Source organism: Catharus ustulatus, chromosome 31, assembly GCF_009819885.2.
Source record: "Catharus ustulatus isolate bCatUst1 chromosome 31, bCatUst1.pri.v2, whole genome shotgun sequence".
NCBI classification, from domain to species: Eukaryota; Metazoa; Chordata; class Aves; order Passeriformes; family Turdidae; genus Catharus; species Catharus ustulatus.
Genome location: NC_046251.1, coordinates 1,599,683 through 1,616,787, shown reverse-complemented (window position 1 = coordinate 1,616,787; position 17,105 = coordinate 1,599,683). Strand labels below are relative to the sequence as shown.

At 67.7% G+C, this 17,105-nt stretch overlaps 2 protein-coding genes across 3 annotated transcripts; both read left to right on the top strand.

Annotated features, from left to right (window-relative positions):
• Window positions 1-282: 282 nt before the first annotated feature.
• INPP1 (inositol polyphosphate-1-phosphatase) lies at window positions 283-5,982 on the top strand. Of its 2 annotated transcripts, none has more exons than XM_033083400.2 (5): window positions 283-299; window positions 1,477-1,733; window positions 1,823-1,883; window positions 4,170-4,344; window positions 5,474-5,982. In XM_033083400.2, exons 2-5 carry the CDS (start codon window positions 1,530-1,532, stop codon window positions 5,967-5,969), a joined length of 936 nt encoding a protein of 311 aa, XP_032939291.1. In that variant the 5' UTR covers window positions 283-299; window positions 1,477-1,529; the 3' UTR covers window positions 5,970-5,982. The 2 variants fall into 2 exon arrangements, with proteins under 2 accessions (XP_032939291.1, XP_032939290.1); XM_033083399.1 differs by lacking the exon at window positions 283-299 and adding an exon at window positions 3,312-3,515.
• Window positions 5,983-7,192: 1,210 nt separating this feature from the next.
• On the top strand, window positions 7,193-15,721 carry CD63 (CD63 molecule). Its single transcript, XM_033083403.1, has 8 exons — window positions 7,193-7,293; window positions 8,012-8,089; window positions 10,550-10,738; window positions 12,172-12,246; window positions 12,340-12,435; window positions 12,526-12,657; window positions 12,726-12,809; window positions 15,498-15,721. The coding sequence occupies exons 2-8, from the start codon at window positions 8,024-8,026 to the stop codon at window positions 15,561-15,563; spliced, it is 708 nt and encodes a 235-aa protein (XP_032939294.1). The 5' UTR covers window positions 7,193-7,293; window positions 8,012-8,023; the 3' UTR covers window positions 15,564-15,721.
• The last annotated feature ends 1,384 nt before the right edge of the window (window positions 15,722-17,105 follow it).

Genomic DNA, 17,105 nt, shown 5'->3' with positions numbered 1-17,105 from the left:
GGGCGCTTTGGGGACACGCGACACGCGACACGCGACACGGGACCCCCGCACCGCCACCGAGCGTCCCCCGCCGCCACGGTGTCACCCGTGTCACCACCCTGGGAAGCGGTGGGATTTTGGGGGGAGGGGTCGCGTCCCGCTTTGTCCCCTCCCCGGGGGTGTCGCGACGCCCCGCGGTGTCCCCGCACTCCGCTGTGACCCGGGGCTCGCGGGGCTCTGGCAGCGAGCGGGTTAAGCGCGGCAGTGACGCGGCCCCGTCCCCGCCCACGGGCTGCCCGCAGGAGCTGTCAGCGGCCCCGGTAACGGCAGCGCGGGCGGGGGGCGGCCCCGAGGGTCCCCGAGGGTCCCCGGGGTGTCCCCAGGGGTGGGGACCCGCTCTGGGGGGTGTCCCCTGCGCGGGGGGGTGGCGGAGGGGGGGGAGTTTGGGGCCGTTCCGGGACCGTTCCGGGGGGGCCGCGCCTTCCGGGGGGACAGCGGGGACCCCCCCGGCCCGAGCGCTTCCTGTCCCCGCGGGACAGAGCCACCCCCTGGCGGGGACACGCTGGGGACAGCCCCGTGTCCCCGCAGCCGCAGCGCCGTGGCCATTTCCCCGTGGCCGTGTGGCCGCGTCTTTGTGTCCCCGTGTCCCCCTTGTGCCCGTGTTCACATGGCCGCCACCCGCGTGTCCCCCTGTCCCCGTGTCCCCTTGTGCCCAAATCCACATCCTCACTGTCCCCGTGTCCCCAAACCCGCGTGTCCCGTGTCCCCGCACCCCTACGTTCCCACGTCCCCCCTGTCTCCACAGTTGTGTCCCCGTGTCACCCTGTCCCCATGGCCCCACATCCGCATGCCCCTGTCCCCAAATTCCAATGTCCCCCTGTCCCCATGTCCCTTTGTCCCCCTGTCCCCACTCCCAGTGTCGCCCTGTCCCCAAATCCCAGTGCCCACATCCCCATGTCCCAGTGTCCCCATGTCCCAGTGTCCCCCTGTCCCCAAATCCCCCTGTCCCCAAATCCCAGTGCCCACATCCCCTTGTCCATGTCCCCATGTCCCAGTGTCCCCACTCCCAGTGTCCCCCTGTCCCCAAATTCCAGTGTTCCCTTGTCCCCACATCCCCATGTCCATGTCCCCATGTCCATGTCCCCACTCCCTGTGTCTCCCTGTCCCCAAATCCCCCTGTCCCCACTCCCAGTGTCCCCTGTCCCAAAATTCCAATGTTACTCTGTCCCCATGTCCCTGTGTCCCCCTGTCCCCAAATCCCAATGTCCACGTCCCCATGTCCATGTCCCCACTCCCAGTGTCCCCCTGTCCCCACATCCCCATGTCCATGTCCCCACTCCCAGTGTCCCCCTGTCCCCAAATCCCCCTGTCCCCACATCCCCAATGTCCATGTCCCCACTCCCAGTGTCCCCCTGTCCCCAAACCCCCCCTCCCCACCCTCCCCCTCCACATTTGTGACAATTCCGGGGCGCGCCCCTGACCCCGCCGCCCCTCCAGGTGTCCCCCTGTCTGTCGCGCTGTGTGTCGCGGCTGTCGCGGCTGTCGCGGCCATGTCGGGGCTGCTGGCCGCGCTGGTGGCGGTGTCGCAGAAGGCGGCGGAGGTGGCGCGGCTGTGCCGGGCGGAGGAGCCGCTCTTCCGCCTGCTGGTGGCCGAGAAGACGGGCCCGGAGCGGAACGCGCGGTTCCTGCAGGACTTCAAAACGCTGGCGGATGTCCTGATCCAGGAGGTCATCAAACACGACCTGGGGACACAGGTGGGGACAGCCCCGGGGTGGCCCAGGGGAGGTGGCACCGCCCGAGCCCCCCCTGAGCCCCCCCCGGTGTCCCCGCGGTGTCCCCTCAGTTCCCCGAGCTCCGGGGACACATCCACGGGGAGGAGTCCAACGAGTTCAGGGACGCGGAGGGTGAGTGGGGACAGCGGGACAGCGGGGACAGCGGGGACAGCGGGGACAGTGTGGGGACAGCGGGGACAGCGGGGACAGGGGGGACAGTGTGGGGACAGCGGGGACAACGGGACAGCGGGGACAGTGTGGGGACAGCGGGGACAGCGGGGGGACAGTGTGGGACAGTGTGGGGTCAGCGGGACAGTGTGGGGACAGCGGGGACAGCGGGGGGACAGGGAGACAGTGTGGGGACAGTGTGGGACGACGGGACAGCGGGGACAGTGTGGGGACAGGGAGACAGTGTGGGGACAGTGCGGGGACAGCGGGGACAGTGTGGGACAGTGTGGGGACAGGGGGACAGTGTGGGGACAGTGTGGGGACAGTGGGGACAGTGTGGGGACAGTGGGGACAGCGGGGACAGCGGGGACAGTGTAGGGACAGTGTGGGACAGTGTGGGGACAGTGTGGGGACAGTGTGGGGACAGCGGGGACAGCGGGACAGCGGGGACAGTGTGGGGACAGTGTGGGGACAGCGGGGACAACGGGGACAGTGTGGGGACAGCGGGGACAGTGTGGGGACAGTGCGGGGACAGCGCGGGGACAGTGTGGGGACAGCGGGGACAACGGGACAGCGGGGACGGTGTGGGGACAGTGGAGGCAGCGGGGACAGTGTGGGGACAGCGGGGACAGTGTGGGACAGCGGGGACAGTGTGGGACAGCGGGGACAACGGGACAGCGGGGACAGTGGGGATAGCGGGGACAGTGGGGACAGCGGGACAGTGTGGGGACAGCGGGGACAGTGGGGTGGGGACATCAGTGGGGACCTGGGGCCAAGGCTGAGGAGAGGGTTCCTGTGTCCCATGTCCCCATATCCCAGTGTCACCCTGCCCCGTGTCCCCGTGTCCCAGGGTCCCCACACCGGGGTCAGTGGGGCCGTGGCAGAGTCGGGGGTCCCTGTGCCGTGTCCCTGTGGCTGATGGGGGAGGTGGCACGGTGACACTGCTGGTCTGTGCCACTCCGGGGGTCCCTGTCCCGTGTCCCTGTGGCTGATGTGGGAGGTGGCACGGTGACAGTGCGGGTCTGTGCCGTGTCCCTGTGGCTGACGCGGTGTCCCCGCAGGTGGCACGGTGACAGTGCGGGTCGGTGCCGTGTCCCTGGCTGACGCGGGGTCCCGGCAGGTGGCACGGTGACAGTGCGGGTCGGTGTCACCCCGGGGGTCCCTGTGCCGTGTCCCTGTGGCTGACGCGGGGTCCCCGCAGGTGGCACGGTGACAGTGCGGGTCTGTGCCGTGTCCCTGTGGCTGACGCGGTGTCCCCGCAGGTGGCACGGTGACAGTGCGGGTCGGTGTCACCCCGGGGGTCCCTGTGTTGTGTCCCTGGCTGATGGGGGAGGTGGCACGGTGACAGTGCGGGTCTGTGCCGTGTCCCTGGCTGACGCGGGGTCCCCGCAGGTGGCACGGTGACAGTGCGGGTCGGTGCCACCCCTGGTGACACGGCCGCCCTGCTGCTGGCCGTGCTGGGCCCCGAGCACGCGAGGGCGGCCGAGCTGCTGGCACAGACCGTGCACAGGGAGGTGACACTTGGGGACACGGAGCTGGCCGGCATCGACCCCGGAGTGTCCCCGGGGGAGCTGGGAATCTGGATAGACCCCATTGGTGAGGGGCTGGGGGGGATGGGGTGGGGTGGGGACAGCGACCGGAGGGGACAGGGACAGGGGTGGGGACAGGGATGGGACGGGATGGAGGGGATGGGATGGGACACAAACAGGGACAGGGACAGGTATGAGAACAGGGACAGGGATGGGACGGGACAGGGACAGGAGGGGACAGGAGTGGGGACAGGGGCGGGAATGGGGATGGGATGGAGGGGATACAAACAAGGACAGGGACAGGGATGGGGACAGGAACAGGGACAGAGATGGGAACAGGGACGGGAGGGGACAAGGGCAGGAGGGGACAGGGACAGGTATGAGAGCAGGGACTGGGACAGGATGGGGACAGGGACAGGAATAGGGACAGGGATGGGGACAGGGATGGGACAGGGACTGTACGCTGGGATGGGGACTGGGATGGGACGGGAATGGGGACAGGGATGGGGACGGGATGGGATGGAGGGGATGGGATGGAGGGGATAGAAACAGGGACACGGACAGGGACAGGGATGGGGACAGGGACAGGGTCAGGGAATGGGACAGGATGGAATAGAGGGAATAGAAACAGGAACAGGGACAGAGATGGGAACAGCACCAGGGACTGTGGGCTGGGAGGGGCCCAGGCCCAGCCCCCAGCCCCCCGGGCAAACCCCCCCAGACTCCACCAACGAGTTCATCGCGGGCCGTGAGGACGTGGCCGCTGTGGATGGGGTCGCGCCCGGGGGGCTGCGCTCGGCCCTGGTGCTCGTGGGGGCCTTTGAACGCAGCACCGGGGTCCCCGTGCTGGGGGTCATCAACGAGCCCTTCTTCCAGAGGGACCCCCAGAGCCGCAGGTACGGCCGGAGCCGGCACCTCGAGATCACTGACACCCCTGAACCTGCACCCTGAAATCCCTGACACCCCTGAACCTGTGTCCTGGGGTCCCTGACACCCCAAACCCTGCACTGGGGGTCCCTGACACCCCAAACTCTGCACCTCGAGATCCCTGACACCCCTGAGCCCGCACCCCAAGATCCCTGACACCCCAAATCCTGCACTGGGGGTCCCTGACACCCCTGAACCTGTGTCCTGGGGTCCCTGACACCCCAAACCCGGCACCCCGAGATCCCTGACACCCCTGAACTTGTGTCCTGGCCTCCCTGACACCCCAAACCCCGCACCCCGAGATCCCTGACACCCCTGAACCTGCACCCCGGGATCCCTGATACCCCAAACCCTGCACCCCGGGGTCCCTGATCCTGCACCCTGGGGTCCCTGACACCCCAAACCCTGCACTGGGGGTCCCTGCCACCCCTGGCCCTGCACCCCGAGATCCCTGACACCCCTGATCCTGCACCCTGGGGTCCCTGATCCCCCTGACCCTTCACCTTGGTGTCCCCATTCCCCTCTACCCCACACCCTGGGGGTCCCAGGCCATCCCACCCTGGTCCCTGTCCCCCCCATACCCCTCACCCTGGGATCCCCATTCCTCCTGACCCCCCACCCCGGGGTCTCCATCCTCCCCTATCTGCCCCTCTGGGGGTCCCAACCCCCTCACACCCTCTCAAACCCCCCACCCTGGGGTCCCTGTCACCCCTGACCCCCCACCCTGGGGTCCCTGTCACCCCATACCCCTCACCCTGGGGTCCCCATGCCCCCCAAATCCCTCATCCCGCAGGGTCCCAACACCCCCACACCCCCTCAAACCCCCCACCCTGGGGTCCCTGTCCCCCCTGAACCCCCACCCTGGGGGTCCCAACCCCCCACAGCCCCTCAAACCCCTCACCCTGGGGTCCCTGTCACCCCTGACCCCCCACCCCGGGGTCCCTATGCCCTCCATACCCCCCATCCCGCGTCTCCCACCCCCCAAATCCCCCATCCCGCGTCTCCCACCCCCCCAAATCCCTCATCCCGGACTCTCTGTCCCCCCATAACCCCTGCCCCCCACCCCACCCCCCCCTCTGACCCCTCCCCTCCCCGCAGGTGGCAGGGTCGCTACCACTGGGGGGTGGCCCACGGTGACACCCGGCTGTGCTCGCTGTCCCCCCCCGCTCCCCGGCCGTGTCCCCGCGTGGTGCTGAGCCGGGCCGAGGGGGCGGCGGTCCGGGGGGCTCTGGGCTCTTTGGGCGGGGGTCCCCCGCTCTTCGCAGCCGGGGCCGGTTACAAACTGCTCTGCGTGGCGCTGGGGCTGGCGGACGCCTTCGTGCTGTCGCAGGCCACCACCTTCGCCTGGGACTCGTGTGCCCCCCACGCCATCCTGCGAGCCCTGGGCGGGGGCGTGGTGGCCTTGGAGGGGGCGCTGCGGGCACAGAGGGAGGGGGGCGACACCGGGGACCCCCCCGAGCTGGTTTATCACCGACCCCGGGAGGGGCGAGCGGGGCCAGAGCGGTGGGCGAACAGCGAGGGGCTCGTGGCTTTCGTGCACCCCCAGCACCTGCGGGCAGTGCTGGCAGCGCTGGGAGAGCTGCGGGGGTTGTGACACCGGGGGGGACATTGGGGGCGGGGGGGGGCTGGGACCTCGGGGGTGGGGGTATGGGGGGGCTGAGACCCCGGGGGTGGGAGATTTGGGGGGCTGAGACCCCGACTGTGGGGTATGGGGGGCTGGGACCCCGGGGATGGGGGGTCAGGAGGTGTTGGGGGACAATGGGGTGGGGAATTTGGGGGGCTGGGACCCCGGGGTGTGGGATTTGGGGGGCTGGGACCCCGGGGATGGGAGATTTGGGGGGCTGGGGGGGTTGGAGTAGGGGGTCAGGAGGGGCTGGGACCCTCGGGATGGGGTCAGGAGGGGTTGGGGGACACTGGGGTGGGGGATTTGGGGGGGCTGGGACCCCGGGGGTGGGAGATTTGGGGGCTGAGACCCCGGGTTAGGGGGTCAGGAGGGGCTGGGACCCCCGGGATGTGGGGTCAGGAGGGGCTGGGGGACACTGGGGTGGGAGATTTGGAGGGCTGAGACCCCGGGGTTGGGAGATTTGGGGGGCTGAGACCCCGGTTTAGGGGGTCAGGAGGGGCTGGGACCCCGGGTTAAGGGTGGGGGGTCCCGAGGACCTTGGGGTGCAGGACCAGGGTGGCAGGGACCAAAGACAGGGGGACAGCGGGGACACCCCTGGGTGAGGGGTCGGGGGGTGACAGTGACTCCTGGGTGAGGGGTCAGGGGGTGACAAGGACCCCTGAGTTTGGGGTCGGGGAGTGACAGGGACACCTGGGTGCTGGATCAGGGGGTGACAGGGACCCCTGGGTGGAGGATCAGGGGGGTCTGGGACCCCTGGATTTGGGGTGGGTGTGACAGAGACCCCGGTGCGGGGTCAGGGGGTGACAGGGACCCCCGAGTGTGTGACAGAGACCCCCGAGTTTGGGGTCGGGGGGTGACAGAGACCTCGGTGCGGGGCGCGGTTGGAGCTCGGAGTCCCGGATCCCCTGCGTGGGACCCCCGGTGTCCCCTCGGTGTCCCCCCCGTGTCCTCTCGGTGTCCCCCCCGTGCCCCCTCGATGTCCCCCCGTGTCCCCCCCGTGTCCTCTCGGTGTCCCCCCCGTGTCCCCTCGGTGTCCCCCCGTGTCTCCTCGGTGTCCCCCTCATGTCCCCTCGGTGCCCCCCCATGTCCCCTCGATGTCCCCCCCGTGTCCCCCCCGTGTCCCCCCCAATAAAGGGACCCTCTGAGCCGCCCGTGTCCCTCCGGGCCGGGGGGGCGGTGCCGGTCCCGGGGCGGTCCCGGGGCGGTCCCGGTGTCCCTCTCGACTCGCCCCCGTCACATGATCGGGGAAGGGCGGCGGTGAGCGGGACCGGGAGCGGCGGCAGCGCCGGACCGGGTGGGGACCGGAACCGGGACCGGGACCGGCACCGGGACCGCGGGGAGCCGGGGGAGGCGGTACCGGGACACCGGGAGTGGGGGGAAACCGCACCGGGACCGCCGGGAACCGGGGAGGGAACGGGAACGGGACCACCGGGAGTGGGGAGGGAACGGGAACGGAACCACCGGGAGTGGGGAAAAGTGGTACCGGGACCACCGGGAGTGGGGAGGGAACGGGAACGGGACCGGGACAGGGCGGGGGAGCAACCCCGGGAGCTCCGGAACCGGGGGGTGAAGCAGCACCGGAACCGGGACCGGGACCGGGACTTGGGAGGGAGCGGCACCGGGAACACCGGGAGTAGGGAAAAGTGATACCGGGAGCACCGGGAGTGGCACCGGGACCTCCGGGAGCACCGGGAGTGGGGAGGGAACGGTACCGGGAGCACCGGGGGGAAGGCGGGAGCGGCACCGGGAGCACCGGGAGTGGCACCGGGAGCACCGGGAGCGGGGAGGGAGCGGTACCGGGAGCACCGGGAGCGGTACCGGGAGCACCGGGAGCGGTACCGGGAGCACCAGGAGGGACTCCAGGCCGGCTGGAGCAGGACCGGGCCGGTAGCAGGTTCCGGTAGCGGTACCGGTAGCGGGGCGGGGCCCGGCCGGCGGTTCGGTTCGGTTCGGTTCGGTTCGGATCGGTACCGGTACCGGTTCCGGGGCTGAGCCGAGCGGCGGCTCCGCAGGACGGAGGGGCCATGGCCATCGAGGGGGGAATGAAATGCGTCAAGTTCTTGGTTTTCTTCTTCAACTTCATCTTCTGGGTGAGAACCGGGCGGGACCCCCGAGCCCCCTCCTCAAATCCCACCCCCCCAATTTCGGGGGTCCCGGTGCTTTGGGGGGGGGTCCCGGTGCGGCGGGGGATGGGATGGGGGGGGAGGGGAGGGGGGGTTGTTGTCGCTTTGGGTGAAGCCACATCCTGTCCCGGGATGGGGATTGGGGGGGGGGGGGGGGGGGTCACAAGGTGAGGGGGGGGTTGGGGACCCCCGGGGGGGGGTTGGGGACCCCCGGGGGGGGGACAGGGGGGGACCCCCGGGAGGGTTTGGGGAAGTCGGGGTGAGGAAAGAGCGGCGAGAGCAACGGCCGGAGCGGGAGGGGACAGCGGGGACAGGCGGGAGATAAGGGGGGGACACGGGGGGGGGACACACGGGGGGGGGGGGACACACGGGGGGGGACACACGGGGCCCTTTTCCTGCCCCCCCCCCCGCCCGCACGGGGCTGTCCCCACCCCTGGTGGCGCCGCCGGGGCTGAGTCACCCCTGGAGTGGCGGGGGACACGGGGGGGGACACGGTGACACGCACGGTGACACGGTGACACGCACGGTGACACGGTGACACCCACGGTGACACGCACGGTGACACGGCGGGACACGGTGCCAACCCCCCCAGCTCCCCCCCCTCCTTCCCCCGTTGTTTGCGCACCCCGGGGTGGGGAGGGGGCTCCGGGGGGGCACAGACCCGTTTTGGGGAGGGGGTTCCCGGTGGGATGAACCCCCCCAGACCCCCCCAGGACCGGCGGGACCCCCGAGCGGGGTCAGTGCCCCCCTCCCCCGGCTCTGGCGTGGCCGGAAGGACGGACTTCCTGCGCTGTCCCCTCCCGTGTCCCCTCCCCCGGGGGGGCTGCCCCGGTGTCCCCCCCCCGCCCCCGCCCCTGCGTTTGTCCCCAAAGCGGCGGCGCGGGGATTTGGGGAGGGGGCTCTGGAATGGGGGGATTTGGGGAGGGGGCTCTGCAATGGGGGGGATTTGGGGAGGGGGGCTCTGGAATGGAGGGCGGGATTTGGGGAGGGGTTTCTGCACTGGGGGGTTTCTGGAATGGGAGGGGGATTTGGGGAGGGGGCTCTGCACTGGGATGTATTTGGGGAGGGGGTTTCTGCACTGGGGGAGTTTCTGCCCTGGGATGGATTTGGGGAGGGGGGTTCTGGAATGGGGGGGATTTGGGGAGGGGGTTTCTGGAATGGGGATTTGGGGAGGGGGCTCTGGAATGGGGGGGATTTGGGGAGGGGGCTCTGGAATGGGGGGGATTTGGGAGGGGGCTCTGGAATGGGATGGATTTGGGGAGGGGGTTTCTGCACTGGGGGTATTTGGGGAGGGGGTTTCTGCACTGGGGGTATTTGGGGAGGGGGTTTCCGTACTTGGGGGCGATTTCTGCACTGGGATGGATTTGGGGAGGGGGCTCTGCACTGAGAGGGGTATTTGGGGAGGGGGTTTCTGCACTTGGGGGGGATTTGGGGAGGGGGTTTCTGTAATGAGGATTTGAGGAGGGGGTTTCTGCACTTGGGGATTTGGGGAGGGGGTTTCTTCATTGGGGGGGTTCTGCATTGGGATGGATTTGGGGAGGGGGCTCTGCAATGGGAGGGGTATTTGGGGAGGGGGTTTCTGCAATGGGATGGATTTAGGGAGGGGGTTTCTGCATTGGGGGGATTTGGGGAGGGGGTTTCTGTACTTGGATGGATTTGGGGAGGGGGGCTCTGGAATGGAGGGGGGGATTTGGGGAGGGGTTTCTGCACTGGGGGGTTTCTGGAATGGGGGGAGTATTTGGGGAGGGGGCTCTGCACTGGGATGTATTTGGGGAGGGGGTTTATGCCCTGGGGATGGTTTCTGCATTGGGGGATATTTGGGGAGGGGGGCTCTGCACTGGGATAGATTTGAGGAGGGGGTTTCTGCACTGGGATGGGTTTGGGGAGGGGGTTTCTGCCCTGGGGGGTATTTGGGGAGGGGGTTTCTGCCCTGGGGGGTATTTGGGGAGGGGGTTTCTGCCCTGGGGGGTTTTTGAGGAGGGGGTTTCTGCCCTGGGGGGTATTTGAGAAGGGGGTTTCTGCCCCGGGGGTATTTGAGGAGGGGGTTTGTGCCCCGGGGGTATTTGGGGAGGGGGTTTGTGCCCTGGGGGATATCTGGGGAGGGGGTTTCTGCCCCGGGGGTATTTGAGGAGGGGGTTTGTGCCCTGGGGGATATCTGGGGAGGGGGTTTGTGCCCCGGGGGGTATTTGAGGAGGGGGTTTGTGCCCTGGGGGATATTTGGGGGGGGCGGTTTCTGCCCTGGGGGATATTTGGGGGGGCGGTTTCTGCCCTGGGGGATATTTGAGGAGGGGGTTTCTGCCCTGGGGGGTTTTTGAGGAGGGGGTTTGTGCCCTGGGGAGTATTTGAGGAGGGGGTTTCTGCCCGGGGATGAATTTGAGGAGGGGGTTTGTGCCCCGGGGGTCCCGCTGACCCGCGCCCCCTCCCCAGGTGTGCGGCGTGGCGCTGATCGCCGTCGGGGTCTATGCGCTGCTCGCCCTGGGCCGCGCCCCGGTGGCCGCGGTGGCCGCGTCCAGCTGGACCCCGCTGGGGGTCGTGGTGCTGGGGGTCGCCATCTTCTGCACCTCCTTCTGGGGCTGCTGCGGGGCCTGGCGGGAGAGCTACTGCATGGTCACCACGGTGAGGGGGGGCAGCCGGGACCCCTCCCCAAAACCCCTGGGACAGCCCCGGGACACCCCCAGACCTCCCCGGGACACTCGGGACCCCTCCCCAGCGCCCCTGGGGACAGCCGGGACCCCTCCCCAAACCCCCCGGGACAGCCGGGACCCCTCCCCAACCCCACGGGACAGCCGGGACCCCTCCCCAACACCCACGGGACACCCGGGACCCCTCCCCAAACCCCTGGGGACCCCTCCCCAACCTCCCTGGGGACAGCCGGGACCCCTCCCCAAACCCCCGGGACAGCTGGGACCCCTCCCCAGCCCCCCCGGGACACCCGGGACCCCTCCCCAACCTTATGGGACAGCCGGGACCCCTCCCCAACACCCCTGGGGACATCCCCGGGACAGCTGGGACCCCTCCTCAACCCCCCCGGGACAGCCGGGACCCCTCCCCAACCTCCCCGGACACCCGGGACCCCTCCCCAACCCCCTGGGGACACCCCCGGGATACCCCCTGAACCCCCGGGACCCCTGACCCAGCCCCATCCCCTCATCGGGACCACCCCTGGGACCCCTCCCCAACCCCCTGGGGACACCCCCGGGACAGCCGGGACCCCTCCCCAACCCCACGGGACACCTGGGACACCCCCAGACCTCCCCGGGACACCCCTGGGATACCCCCTGAACCCCCGAGACCCCTGACCCAGCCCCATCCCCTCATCGGGACCACCCCTGGGACCCCTCCCCAACCTCCCCGGGACACCCGGGACACACCTGGGACACCCCGAGACCACCCCTGGGACCCCTCCCCAACCTCCCTGGGGACAGCCGGGACACCCGGGACCCCTCCCCAACCTCCCCGGACACCTGGGACCCCTCCCGAGCCCCCCCGGGACACCCCTGGGACACCCCCTGAACCCCCGGGACCCCTGACCCAGCCCCATCCTCTCATCGGGACCACCCCTGGGACCCCTCCCCAACCCCCCCGGGACACCCAGGACACACCTGGGACACCCCGGGACCACCCCTGGGACCCCTCCCCAACCTCCCTGGGGACAGCCGGGACACCCGGGACCCCTCCCCAACCTCCCCGGACACCTGGGACCCCTCCCGAGATCCCCCGGGACACCCCTGGGATACCCCCTGAACCCCCGGGACCCCTGACCCAGCCCCATCCCCTCATCGGGACAAGCCCCGGGACCCCTCCCCGACCCCACGGGGACACCCCGGGGACACCCCGGGACCCCCCCGAGACCCTCCCCAACCCTACCGGGACACCCCCGGGATCCCCCCAGACCCCTGATCCAGCCCCCCCCGGGATCTCCCACCCCGGGACACCCCCAGACCCCTCTGTGACCCCCCCCAGACCCCCCCAGACCCCTCAGTGACCCCCTTAAACCCCTCAATGACCCCCCCAGACCCCTCAGTGACCCCCCCGTGCCCCCTCCCCAGTTCGCCCTCCTGCTCAGCCTCATCTTCCTGGTGGAGCTCGCCGCTGCCATCGCCGGCTACGTCTTCAAGGACAAGGTGGGGGGTCCCTGCCCCACCCCCCACGGGGGTCGCACCCCCCTGACCCCCCTGACCCCCCCTGACCCCCCCTGACCCCAATGACCCCCCCAGGTGCACGGGCTGGTGGAGGAGGGGCTGTGGGAGGCAATGAGGAGATACGAGCAGGACCCAGCGCTGGCCACTGCCCTGGACACCTTCCAGCAGGAGGTGAGGCTGGGGGGGCTCACCCCCAATTTGGGGAGGGGGCTGCTGTTGCAGACCACCCCCCAACCGTCGCTGAGGGGTTTTTTGGGGCAGTTTTCCTGCTGTGGGGTGAACAACTTCACGGACTGGGCGAGCGTGGGGAACCGGACGGTGCCCAGGTCCTGCTGCCGGGTGGTCAGCGAGGCCTGCAACGCCCGGCCCGGCCCGGCCACGGTGTTTGACAAGGTGAGACCCCTCCCCAAATTGCCATCGCCCCCTCCTCAATCCCCCTGACCCCCCCCGTGCCCCCCCAGGGCTGCCTGCCCAGCCTGGAGTCCTGGCTCAGGAGGAACATCGTGGTGCTGGCGGCCGTGGCGCTGGGCATCGCCTTCTTCGAGGTGAGACCCCTCCTCAAAATGGGGGAGACCCCTCCTCAAATTGGGGGTGAGACCCCTGAGTGTGGGGGTGAGACCCCTCCTCAAATTGGGGAGACCCCTCCTCAAAATGGGGGGTGAGACCCCTCCTCAAAATGGGGGTGAGACCCCTCCTCAAAATGGGGGAGACCCCTGAGTGTGGGGTGAGACCCCCTGAGTGTAGGGTGAGACCTTCCCCAAATGTGGGGTGAGACCCCTCCTCAAATGGGGAGAGACCCTCCTCAAATTGGGGAGTGAGAACCCTGAGTGTGGGGTGAGACCCCTCCCCAAAATGGGGGTGAGACCCCTCCTCAAATGGGGGGAGACCCCTCCTCAAAATGGGGGGAGACCCTCCTCAAAATGGGGTGAGACCCCTCCTCAAAATGGGGGGAGACCCCTCCTCAAATTGGGGAGACCCTTCCTCAAATGGGGGAGACCCTCCTCAAAATGGGGTGAGACCCCTCCTCAAATTGGGGGAGACCCCTGAGTGTAGGAATGAGACCATTCCCCAAATGGGGGGTGAGACCCTCCTCAAATGTGGGGCAAGACCCCTTCTCAAAATGGGGTGAGACCCCTCCTCAAAATGGGGGAGACCCCTCCTCAAAATGGGGGGAGACCCCTACCCAAATGGGGAGTGAGACCCCTGAGTGTGGGGTGAGACCCCTCCCCAAAATGGGGGTGAGACCCCTCCTCAAATGGGGGGAGACCCCTCCTCAAATGGGGGTGAGGCCCTTCCTCAAAATGGGGGTGAGACCCCTCCTCAAAATGGGGGGAGACCCCTCCTCAAAATGGGGGAAGACCCTTCCTCAAAATGGGGGAGACCCCTCCTCAAAATGGGGGAAGACCCTTCCTCAAATTGGGGGGAGACCCCTCCTCAAATGGGGGGAGACCCCTCCTCAAAATGGGGAGTGAGACCCCTGAGTGTGGGGTGAGACCCCTCCCCAAATGGGGGTGAGACCCCTCCTCAAATGGGGAGACCCCTCCTCAAATGGGGGAGACCCCTCCTCAAATGGGGGGAGACCCCTCCTCAAATTGGGGGAGAGCCCTCCTCAAATGGGGAGAGACCCCTCCTCAAATGGGGGTGAGACCCTTCCTCAAAATGGGGGAGACCCCTCCTCAAATTGGGGAGACCCCTCCTCAAAATGGGGGAGAGCCCTCCTCAAAATGGGGGAGACCCCTCCTCAAAATGGGGGGAGACCCTCCTCAAAATGGGGAGTGAGACCCCTGAGTGTGGGGTGAGACCCCTCCTCAAATTGGGGGGAGATCCCTCCTCAAATGGGGGTGGGATCCCTGAGTGTGGGGTGAGACCCCTCCTCAAAATGGGGGGAGATCCCTCCTCAAATGGGAGGAGACCCCTCCTCAAATTGGGGGGAGACCCCTCCTCAAAATGGGGGGAGACCCTCCTCAAATGGGGGAGACCCCTCCTCAAAATGGGGGGAGACCCCTCCTCAAAATGGGGGAGACCCCTCCTCAAAATGGGGTGAGACCCCTCCCCAAATGGGGGGAGTGAGGCCCTTCCTTAAATGGGGGAGACCCCTCCTCAAAATGGGGTGAGACCCCTCCTCAAACTGGGGGAGACCCCTCCTCAAAATGAGAGGAGTTCCCTCCTCAAATGGGGGTGGGATCCCTGAGTGTGGGGTGAGACCCCTCCTCAAATGGGGAGAGACCCCTCCTCAAAATGGGGGAGACCCCTCCTCAAAATGGGGGGAGACCCCCTGAGTGTGGGCTGAACCCCCTTCAGTGTAGGGCTGAGATCCCTCCCTAAATGGGGGTGAGACCCCTCCCCAAATTTGGAGTGAGACTCCTGAGTGTGGGCTGAGACCCCTCCCCAAATGAGGGGTGAGATCCCTGAGTGGGGGCTGAGACCCCTCCCCAAAATTTGGGGTGGGACCTGTGAGTGTGGGATGAGACCCCTCCCCAAATGTGGGGTGAGACCCTCCTCAATTGGGGGGTGAGACCCCTCCCCAAATGGGGAGTGAGAACCCTGAGTGTAGGGCGAGACCCTCCCCAAATGTGGGGGTGAGACCCCTCCCCAAATGGGGGTGAGACCCCTGAGTGTGGAAGTGAACTCTCTTCAGTGTGGGATGAGACCCTTCCCCAAATGTGGGGCTGAGACCCCTCCTCAAATGAGGTGTGAGACCCCTTGAGTTTGGGCTGAACCCCTTTAATGTGGGGTGACCCCCCCCAGATCTGTCTCCCCAGTGTCCCTGTCCCCCCCAGATTTGAACCCCCCCAGTGTCCCTGTCCCCCCCAGTGTCCCTGACCCCTGTCCCTGTCCCCAATTGTCACTGACCCCTGTCCCTGTCCCCCCCAGTGTCACTGACCCCTGTCCCTGTGTCCCCCCCAGTGTCCCTGTCCCCCCCATTGTCACTGACCCCCCCATTGTCACTGACCCCTGTCCCTGTCCCCCCCAGTGTCATTGTCACTGACCCCTGACCCCTGTCCCCCCCATTGTCACTGACCCCTGTCCCTGTCCCCCCCAGTGTCCCTGTCCCCACATTGTCACTGACCCCTGTCCCTGTCCCTGTCCCCCCCCAGGTGTCACTGACCCCTGTCCCTGTCCCCCCAGTGTCACTGACCCCTGTCCCTGTCCCTGTCCCCCCCAGGTGTCACTGACCCCTGTCCCTGTCCCCAATTGTCACTGACCCCTGTCCCTGTCCCTGTCCCCCCCAGGTCCTGGGCGTTGTTTTCTCCTGCTGCCTCATGCGGGGGATCCGCAGCGGCTACGAGGTCATGTAGCCCCCTCCCCAAATTCCTGCCCCCCCCGGGGGGTCCTGGGGGGGCTCTGGGGGGTCCCAGCAGGGCCCAGGTGCCACCAACACCCCCCCCCCACCCGGGGGTCCTGGGGGGGCTCGGGGACCCCCCCGGGTTTGCAATAAAGAGGAAAAGCTTCTGGAGAGCTGAGTGAGATTTGGGGGGGCTTGGGGGGGTCCCCTGTGGGGTTGGGGGGTCTCTGATGGGTGGGGGGGTCTCTGATGGGTGGGGGGTCCCTTTGAGGGGTTTGGGGGTGTTTGGGGGGGGATTTTGGGGTGGGGGTCCCTCCTGGGTGGGACAGGGACCCTCCTGGGGTTTGGGGGGGTCCACCCTGGGGTTTTGGGGTCTCCCTGTGCCCCATGGACCCCGTGGGGATGGGGGACTGGTCCTGGTGGGTCTGGGGGCTGTGTGTGTCACCTCCATGTCACCTCAGTGTCCCCAAATCCTGTTCCAACCACAACCCCAAGCAAGAACAAGGACAGACAAGTTTGTGAGGTTCATTCCCCACCCTGGGGGGTTTATTTGGGTCTGGGGGCTCTCAGTGCTGGACAGGATGAGGACAAGGCCCCAAGAGCCACCTCAGTGTCCCCAAATCCCCAAGAGCCACCTCAGTGTCCCCAAATGCTCAGGGATCCACCCCAATGTCCCCAAATCCCGTTCTAATCACAGCCCCGAGCAGAACAAGAACAGACAACTTAGTGACGTTCATTCCCCACCCTGGGGGATTTATTTGGGTCTGGGGGCTCTCAGTGCTGGGCAGGATGAGTGCCAGGCCCCAAGAGCCACCTCAGTGTCCCCAAACCCTCAGGGATCCACCCCAATGTCCCCAAATCCCATTCCAACCATGACCCCAAGCAAGAATAAGGACAGACAAGTTTGTGAGGTTTGTTCCCCACCCTGGGGAGTCTATTTGGGTCTGGGGGCTCTCAGTGCTGGGCAGGATGAGGGAACAGAGCCACGGGGCCATGTCCATGAGGCCCCAAGTGCCACCTCAGTGTCCCCAATCCCATTCCCAAGCACGGGTGAGACCCCAGCAGGGTTCATTCCCCACTGCCCACCCTGGGGGGTTTATTTGGGTCTGGGGTCTCTCAGGGCGCGCTCTGGGCCGGCCTGGGCAGGATGAGGGCCAGGGCCATGTCCCTGGGGCTGTGTGTGCCACCTCAGTGTCCCCAAATCCCCATGTGCCACCTCAGTGTCCCCAAACCCCATTCCAACCACAACCCGAACAAGAACAAGGACAGACAAGTTTGTGAGGTTCGTTCCCCACCCTGGGGGGTTTATTTGGGTCTGGGGGCTCTCAGTGCTCGGCAGGTTGAGGACCAGGCCCCAAGTGCCACCTCAGTGTCCCCAAATCCCCAGATGCCACCCCAATGTCCCCAAACCCTCAGGGATCCACCCCAGTGTCCCCAAATCCCATTCCAACCACGACCCCGAGCAAGAACAAGGACAGACAAGTTTGTGAGGTTCGTTCCCCACCCTGGGGTGTTTATTTGGGTCTGGGGGCTCTCAGTGCTGGGCAGGATGAGG

Bases quoted from the DNA above. Each gene is read 5' to 3' on its own strand.
- INPP1 (XM_033083399.1), top strand. From the start codon at position 1,530: ATGTCGGGGCTGCTGGCCGCGCTGGTGGCGGTGTCGCAGAAGGCGGCG. The intron at 1,734-1,822 runs GTGGGGACAGCC...GTGTCCCCTCAG, and splicing joins AACACGACCTGGGGACACAG to TTCCCCGAGCTCCGGGGACA. The intron at 1,884-3,311 runs GTGAGTGGGGAC...GGGTCCCCGCAG, and splicing joins CGAGTTCAGGGACGCGGAGG to GTGGCACGGTGACAGTGCGG.
- CD63 (XM_033083403.1), top strand. From the start codon at position 8,024: ATGGCCATCGAGGGGGGAATGAAATGCGTCAAGTTCTTGGTTTTCTTC. The intron at 12,658-12,725 runs GTGAGACCCCTC...GTGCCCCCCCAG, and splicing joins CGGCCACGGTGTTTGACAAG to GGCTGCCTGCCCAGCCTGGA. The intron at 12,810-15,497 runs GTGAGACCCCTC...TGTCCCCCCCAG, and splicing joins TGGGCATCGCCTTCTTCGAG to GTCCTGGGCGTTGTTTTCTC.